Source organism: Morone saxatilis, unplaced genomic scaffold (assembly GCF_004916995.1).
Source record: "Morone saxatilis isolate NCDOM2014 unplaced genomic scaffold, NCSU_SB_2.0 Contig2, whole genome shotgun sequence".
NCBI lineage: Eukaryota > Metazoa > Chordata > Actinopteri > Moronidae > Morone > Morone saxatilis.
The window spans coordinates 8,549,638-8,558,706 of record NW_023339762.1 but is presented as its reverse complement, the minus strand read 5'-3'; the positions used below and the strand labels follow the sequence as shown (position 1 = coordinate 8,558,706).

General features: G+C 39.7%; 2 protein-coding genes across 2 annotated transcripts in view; one reads left to right on the top strand and one right to left on the bottom strand.

The window, feature by feature from the left end:
* LOC118330091 (EGF-like repeat and discoidin I-like domain-containing protein 3) overlaps positions 1 to 1,835 on the bottom strand; it is a gene marked incomplete in the record, with an annotated part of 18,419 nt that extends 16,584 nt beyond the window's left edge. Inside the window, 1 exon segment of the mRNA XM_035664499.1 lies at positions 1,649 to 1,835. Coding sequence (XP_035520392.1) covers positions 1,649 to 1,718 — 70 coding nt within the window.
* Positions 1,836 to 6,261: 4,426 nt separating this feature from the next.
* Positions 6,262 to 9,069, top strand: part of LOC118330882 (monoacylglycerol lipase ABHD2-like) — a gene marked incomplete in the record, with an annotated part of 10,314 nt that continues 7,506 nt past the window's right edge. The window contains 4 exon segments of the mRNA XM_035665581.1: positions 6,262 to 6,379; positions 6,485 to 6,624; positions 7,157 to 7,237; positions 8,605 to 8,835. Of these exon segments, the coding sequence (XP_035521474.1) occupies positions 8,624 to 8,835 (212 nt within the window).

The following is a 9,069-nucleotide window of genomic DNA, read 5'->3' as shown; positions in this document are numbered from 1 at the left end:
GACAGACAGAGAGACAGACAGACAGACAGACAGACAGACAGACAGACAGACAGACAGACAGACAGACAGACAGAGAGACAGACAGACAGGCAGACAGACAGACAGGCAGACAGCCTGATCAGGTGACACACAGAATAAAACCTCTCCCCTCAGCTCTTATTCTGCCTGTAAACACACTGCACCACACAGCATCAACAAGTCCCATCCCCCCAACTCCACTGTGGGTGGGGAGTTCACTGGTAACACTGGTTGGTGACTCAGTGTTGGTCAGTGAAACCACACCTATTCTCCACGGCCGTTCTGTCCCTGAGCATCGAGGAACAAACATGTTGCATGTGTGCTTCTACTTCTCAAGTTCCTTGTTTTTTAAGTTTTAAAAAGTGTTCATGTAAAGGATGTACCAACACAAAAGCAGCAGCCCGTCTGTCAGTCTATATAATCACATTACAGGACAAGGAATTGAACTGTTTGGGTGTTTTTCTTGGCTGCAAATAATATTTTTATTACCTAGTTCACAGTTAAGTTGTCCGCTGGTGACGCCACAGGCTTGTAGTGCATCCACACAAGCACTGGAAGACAAGTGCACACTATAGGGGTAACAAAGGTTTCCAATAATAAAACGTAATGCTGCTTTCAGGTTCAATGAAATCATTCAGTCCACCTCAGGACTGCTGTGATCAGACGTATCTTATGTAATAGGACATACAGTGTGCTTTATTCCACCGTTTTCTATCGCCTGCACCTTTTCAAACACCCCGATAGAGAGCATTGATTCCTGAGTGAGGAAATGTCAAGAAAGTCAAAAGTCCAAATGTTCCCTCTGACAGGAAATACACGATCTGTCTCCCACACAGCACCAACACAAGTCTGAATTCTGCCCTTTGTAAATGTGCAACAAAGCGCTACACGGAACAGGGACATTTTTACATTTGGAAAACACATCAACACACCAAGTAAACACATAATGTGACATGAGGCTGCCCTCTCCCTGGCCTAAGAGCAGGAAGTGAAGGCAGCAGAATCAGGACACTTCTTACTCTTTGTCCATCGGCCTAAATGTGTTTGATGCATAGAAATGCAAACAAAGCCAGCCGCCGATAGCATGAGGTTAACAGTGGACAAGTATAATAGCCAGCCTGTATGCGGCACGCTCCTTAAAAGAAGGCCACTCTGCACAAAAGAAATGCCCTGAGGTGTTATTTCTGTAAACTGATAAACACATAATATCTCCTGACATAGACTGGCTGCATTACAAAAAACATCGACTCCAACTTCTCATCTTTAAATGTCTCTGAACACGTCTGATCCTGCAGCTTCTCACATTCCCACACGTCCTGTCAACTTATCCAAGGATCACTTGAACTTGTCCCGCTAAACAAAAGCTGAGCTGACGGTGCCACTTGTGCCCGGCTGAGATTAAACCTTCACATACCGAACACACTTGGCGACCAGAGGAAAACTCCCCGAGGTGCTCAGCACTTTAACTACTTACATCTCCACTGAGGACATCAGAAAACAAGAGAGAGGAGAAAAAGACTTCAACGTCCCAACTAACGGACAATAAACAACCGTCCAACGGTCCAACGGTCCGGGGAAACGGTAGCGGTTGGCGGTTTGAACTGTAAACAAAAACAAAGAGGCAACTTACCGTTCACCGCAAACACCAGACAAGCTGTGAAAAGTTGCAGCAAGAGGAACAAACTCTTCAGCTCCTTCATGGCTGCTGTTGCTGTCGGTTCGTGGGTCGGTTAAAGGGACGGACGGCGGACTGCGGCGGACTGCGGCTCTTCGGACGTTGCTGCTACAACTGTGTCTCGAGCTGGTTGTGCGGCTCCGAACTCACAGGCAGCAGGCGTAGAGCACGAGCACGTGCGCCTCAGCTCTCAGCCAATCGCAGCCCGAGTTTTAATTGTAGCCCCGCCCCCTCCCTCGGTTGTAATCACCCTGGAAACAAAAGAAGCGTTAGTGTTGTGCGTTACATCCAAGGTCCTGATTAAGATCTTTAATATAAAACCCCTCAGAGGAAAATGATTGCAGCATTTAACCTGTGACCTGATGGTGTTTCCATGGCGATACTTAGGCCTTTCTTGAATTAGTTACTCAACTACTGTAGGCTACTTACATTTGAGGGACTTGATGTTACTTTGGTATTTTATTTTCATGCTGCTCTCTATATCTATACTCCACTGCACAGGGAAAATGGCACTTTTTTTTAAATTCAATTATAAAATATGATGGTTTGTCATAAATTAAATCCACTGGTATAGATCTACAGCTAAAACAATTAGCTCATTAATTAATATCATTGATTTGCATTTTTCATGCAAAAGCATTTCATGGTTACGACTTCTCAAATGTGAGGATTTTCTGCTTTTTATTTTAAATAAATGTTGGCTACTTAAATTGTTAGATTATAGCTCATAGTAGCACATATAGTGCACACACTGAAATGGGAAAATTCCCATGGTGCTGGGCCACGCATGAATTCCCCTTCTGAAATGCAGATTAAGGCCAATGTTTGATTGTGGAAAGCCAGAAAGGTTCATCTGTGGGCGTTTCTTGAGCCGAGATCCAGCAGTGGGTCAGAGTTGATTTTTGTGCTCTCATAGGGAGTGGGCGTGAGATGAAGACTTGTTTTTAATGGGTGTGAGTTTGAGAGGGATGTCCAAGAGTGTCAGACTCTTGTATGGATGAAACGGTTTAGCAGTAATTTTTCTTCCTGCTCCAAGTTCAGGAGACAAAAAGCAGACAAAATACAGCAACAGATTGCCGACTTCAGGAAACGATACCTGCTTAATCGCCTTGGAAGTGTCTTTCTGAGTCTGTTCTTTACAATTCTTTCCATGTAATTTGAAAATGTGGCACATTCAACAACAGCAGCAACAATTTTCTCAAATGAACTCTACACACTTTGACTGGCAGGGTAAAATGTACCCTTCTGTAGCCTAGTAACAAGCCAAAGTGATTTAAATGCAGCTTAAAGTGATCTCATGCTTGGCGACTAGCTCAAATACAGAAGAGAAAGGCTGCTGTGCTTTGATGGTCTGTTCTCGTCACGTCTCCATGCTTGGTTTGTCACTCTGCTCTCATGCATGTTTAGACCAAATGCAGTTGAAAATGATGATATGGTCTTGAAACTGTGCTGTGTGAAACCTAAATCCTTCCTCTCACATGCTGGACCCACAAAAAAAAAAATCCTTCCCCCAGAAGACTTTTTTACATCAAAGCTATACCAGAGGAGTGATACATCCCAACTCATTAGTCAAACAGAGGGTGGATATAATATGGGAAGTGAAGGACTCTGTGACCTTAATGGGATGAGGAACATGTAAATGAAAAAGAAGTGAAAGTATATATTTCAAATATCTGGGAAAGGTTTGTTCCTCCTTCTATCCTTTATGCAGCCTAATGCAGAATGTTATTTGAGGTATTTTTCGTCAAGACAAGCCAAGGATCTGCTGGGAAACGGAAAGCAGCAGTATCATAACAGTACAAGCTTCTTCTGATTACACACATATGTTATGGAAAATGAGAGATGAAGAGAAATTTGTTGTATCAATTCACTGTATGTAACTAAACAATATGCATAAATAAAATCAGTTTTTTCATCCATAAAATCAGAAACAAATGAATCAGGAATAAACTGCTGTTCAAGGGGATTATTGATAACTCTGTATTCACCACATCAGCACAATATGCACTGAATGCTGGCGTCTCTAAAGTAACACCTGCTTTATGACCTAATCTTGAGGTCTCTGTTGGGGGCCTGAGTGAAAATCTAGTCTCAAGAATTTTAATATTTAAGTTTTTAATGTGATTAAATTTATACAAATAAATACTACTATACAAAATCCATGGCGCGTGATAGACACAGGAGGGTCAATAGGGGACACAGCTCAGTTTTACCCTGGGTGCCCACAGCGAATTAGTCTGGGCCTGTCTCTCTTCCATCTACTGTCTACTGTCTTACATCTACTGTCAGCTATCCAATAAAAACATTAAAACATTTATTTTGAAATAACTAAATGAAACATAGAATATAATTAAAAGGAAGTATTTCCTTTAAGGTTTGTGCAGTCTTATTTGAATTAAAACCATATCTCTGTGCATGTCAGTATATGTCTGTCTTTTAACTCACAGCATGCAGACAGACACTCATCCTGTCCTTAAGACATTTAATAATACCAAAGTCAGGCTTGAGAGCGTCATAGAAATTGTACCGTAGCCCAACTTTAGGTAACAGCCACCAAAAGCCTAGAAAAAGTGCAAAAGACAGCAAAATGCAGGGATAAGAGAGATTTGTATCCTGTAGCTAAAGAGTCACTGCTGTGATCCCTAAAATGACAATGCTTCCATCATGTTGAAGTGTGCTTCAGCAAAGACAGTTAAACCCCTCTTGGTTTCGTTTTCCAAGAAAAAGAGTGTCAGCAAAATCCCTAAACTGTGAAACTCAACAGGCAGAAAGAAAAATCTGCTTTATCCGTACTGTCACAAAACCATAAGAACAGATCATGTGGTTGACGTGAAGCAGCCGTCAAATGTGGTGAGACTCCACACTGGCAGCTTCCTCTGATGTTCCTCTCTTATCAGACAAAGCTTCTTCTCATGACTGACCCTTACTAAGTCTGAGCCAGAGAATGAGCGTCAACGTGACAGAGGCCTGTTTGATCTTAATCCTCAACGCAGAGTGCAGCAGAATCTTTAAACCTTGGGAAAATGTGGTATACTGTACCTGCAGGGGAATTGCTCAAAGGGAAATTTGTCGTAGAATTTATACAGTACATCCGTAACTGGTGAGTAACTGTGAATTTTCACTTCTGTCTCCCACACAAAAAACAAGATCAAACCCCTTTCACTTCTGTCTTCCATCTGGAAACGCAAGAGAGGATTCACACTTACAAACAACGTCATGGATAAGGAAATAAAAATGATTTAGGAGGGGAGTACATTCCTGAGGCTTTATTTCTTTGGAAGAAAAAGAAAGCTACAGTTCAACTGAAACCTAATTTGGTGTTCACAGTCATAACAACATAAACTGACGTGTAGGCTCACTAGTTTATGTGGGACTAAAGATATGCAGTGTATCTTCAGAGGTAATACTGGATTGATTGGACGCCCAAAAAATCAAGCAACCTCAAATGTTCCTTTTCTGAAAGGTTTTCTTTTTAATTTGTGGAGTCGCTTTACATGAAATGAGTGTTGAGTTTCTAAATTAAAAATAAAAATAAAATTAAAAAAAAACACAAAAAACACAAAAAACACCACAGCAACTCAAACCACTCACACTCCCCCATGTCTATCATGTTCACTTTATTATCTACACTGTTGTTTCATTGTATATTCTCACCAGTTCTTATGGTAAATTGCTATCAAACAATATGATGGGCCTGTATGTTCCTGGTCAGCAAAAAATATTTACTTATAATGTCAAATTTTCCTCATAAATACAAAGTAATTGTCATAAACACATATTAATTAAAATAAATATATTTATTTTATAATAAACATAGAATACATTTTACAATGATTCGACACAAATATCAATAAAACAATATATTAAAATCATTAGGTCACTATGAATGAATATTAAGTTACATACATAACATACTGTAAGTCCTATTGGTGGATGGCGCCCTCCCGTGGTTAAAATACTCAATAAAAGAGGACTGATGACTGAAAACTGAAGTGACATCAGTTACTACCGTGATTAATACGTTTTGACAATAAGAACGAACCCAGTTTTAAACATGCGACAATCAATAAAAAATGTTCCCATTGAAAAAGTCATCCTACTGCTGCACCTTATAGTAAAAACATCATATTGCGATTATTTTGACAGATCTTGCGCTTGCGATATAACTCACAGTGAGTGTGGGAATTATTGTTTTCGCCAAATTTTACTTTTGTAAAAAAAAATATTTCGATTAATTGTGCAGCCCTACATCCTATCTGTATTTCTAACCTCTAACTTCTAACTATTTCTTTATATACACCATTAGATCTTTGAGTTAGAACTTGTAGTAAGTTTGAGTGAACTTGATCAGCTATATAATAGACCCATATTTGCTATTTGTGGTACATTATACTATATTTAAATAATGATTTGTGTGACATCTGTGTGTCGATATAAAATGTAGGACTACAGGGTCTAGAGGCGGACGTGGATGTGTCCAATGAAAACACCACGTGTTGTTACTGTAAACTGTTAGTTTTTCTAAAGAAAGAAAAATAGGAAGTAAACTACACCGCTGATTTCTATGATGCCTTTCCGTGCTGTTGGATATCCTGTTTATACTAGTTCGACATAGACGGAAGATAAGGGGATTTGACTCAAAACAAGGGGGTTGGATTCACGTATAAACTGTGATCATTTATTCGTGTAAGTGGCGAAACTTTAAGATCTGAATTCATGTAAAGGAAACGCTACAATGTGTTATTTTTTACTGCTAGCTGTATTTATTTCTGGCTCGTCCAAACGTCGCAGCTTTGTAAGAGCACCTGAATGCACCGTGAGCTCCCTACTGGTCAGTCCGCTCCTGTGTTGTAAACAGACGGTGTCCGGAGACTGAGCTCAACTCCGGGTGGATCCGACCAGAACCTGCACTGACTCAACAGGGCGCGATGGTAAGACCGGAAATATCCTCCGTGTACTCTTTAAACTAATATTATGTACTTTTTTTTAAGTAATGTCCGCGTTGTGTCTGTGTTTTGTGAGGCCTTCAGGTTCACTCGACCACCTTTACAAACTGTTTTACCTGAGTGACTAAACAAAAGAGTACAAGAAAGTGAGGCCAGGAACACTTCTTGTGACTCACATTTACGCAGATAGGGAGGTAGCTGGCGGTTTGTCCTGTTGTAGTGTTTTGTTGTAGTTTCTGTCGTTCCGGTTTTGTCGTCCATTTATTATAAATGCCTGTCAACTGGACTCAAAGTAGATGTTTTTCCTGTAACAACTGCCACAGTGCATCTGTTTAACTTTTCAACTTATAATTACATGTGAAATGCTAATTCCCCGCGGGGATCTATCTATCTATCTATCAATCTATCTGAACATGATAACATGATGTTTCCTGCTGTAGTCTTTGGTTTGTATATGTTTTCCCTGAGGCACTGGATCCTGTAAGTTATTATGAGTTGGTTTAACTGTATTTTTCAGCACTGAGTGAACAACATCAGACTTTGGGTTCAAAAAGGAGGGCCCACAACCACTGTATTTTCTCAAGAGGCAGACAACAAGGTGGGTAAAAAAAAACAACTGTGAAATCAGTAGAGCTTTAGAGAGAATGGTCAATATCTATATTAGTCCTTTTGAAGCATCAAATACTGGATATTTTTGAGATTCTGAAAATAATTGAGAAAATAAAACCTACCACCAACATCAGATTGCAGAAACATTACTAGGGCTAATAGCCCTCTTAAAGAGAGTAACTACAGCATGTTGAGGAAGATCCCAAAACTAATCTGTGTGTATATGATAAATTGTCAATGTTTGCCCTATAGAATTGTAACTTTTGCTCCTAGCTGTTAAAGCCCTAAAGAGATTTAACTCAAAGACAACGAGTAGAGCGTGTTTTTTTCCTTTGTTTGCCCATTTAACTTAACTTCAGATAAGATCATTTATCCTGAGGGAGATTGTTGCGCAGCAGTTTCAGTACAAAGTAGGGAAGAGTGCAAAGAAACAAAATGTTTAACAGATTAACAGTCAGAAGTAAATAAAAAAAATAATGGGAGTTTTTTGACTGTTTTTGTGTAGATTTCGTCAGGTAGAAATCTGCAAAATAGCAACAGAAGGTAACTAGTCTGACTGGTTGATATATGATGGTCACTGTATACTGTGCTGTATATATTTGTTTATTTTTGTTTATTAGGCATTTGTCAATCTTAACAAATTAGATCATTTTCATATATACAGTCATTTTACTGTATAATTGATCCTTTCTAAGCCCCGCCCGTTTGGAAACTGTCAACTTTCTGCATTCCTATATGCTGTGTGCTAGACTCATGTATGTTCAACACCGTTGAGAAGTTAGTTTTAAGTTGGATATTCACTCTGGATCCAGTAAAGTCTTCAGTGTCACTCAGTGTTGGCAGCATTAGTTCACCTTGAGCGGTTGCTCTTTAGGGACCATCAATAAATTACTGAAAAATCTGCACATTTCTTTTTTTTAATAGCTTCCATGTGACCCAGTGACTCCAAATCAATCAGTGACTACGATGATTTTGATTTGATTTTACTGCATCTTCTATTTTATATTAATAATCATATGACATATGTCTAGTGTAGTAATATAACTTGTAAGATAAGACGTCACTGGCTCCGGAGTGAATGTCGGACCAGTGTTCATCTTAAAGTTAACTTCTCCAACCAAATGTTGAAGATGGTTAAAAGATAAAAGTGACATATACAGTATATAGTCACATCTTAAATTAGCAATGTTAGAAAAACATCTAAAAAAGGAGAAAGTTGACAGAGGTTGTGACGAGGCTTGTTCAATAGTTATTGGAGCACAAAGCAAAAAGGGGCGGGAGTTAGGAAGGCTCACCCCCTGTAGACTCTTAATAAGTCATGTTGAGTTGAGTGCTTTCCTAACCTGCTGTGCATAGGTCCTCTCCTGTCTCCACAATGGCCGCCCTTGAGGATGGTGACATGAACACCTTCGGCCCGGAGCTGCCTGCCATGTTTGACGGCATGAAGTTGGCAGCGGTGGCGACTGTCCTCTACGTCATTGTACGCTGTCTGAACCTGAAGAGTACCACAGCATCACCAGAGACCATCTACCAGGATACACCGCTCAGCCGGTACCTGTTCAAAACCTGCCCGATGCTGACCAAAGAGTGAGTGTGTATTATTATCTAATCTTAGTTGTAAAGACTAAGAACATTGGATGACTTCTGCATTGACAAAACCATTCTCCATATAAAACGGCTAATCAACCTACTTATTAATATTAATACAGGTACTTGTATACAGAATTTGACAAAGAATCAGCAGAAAAAAAATATGTATAATATGTAGTAGAGTGAGATTGTCACTGAGCACAGAGAAACTTTCCACTTTCAGCAGATGAA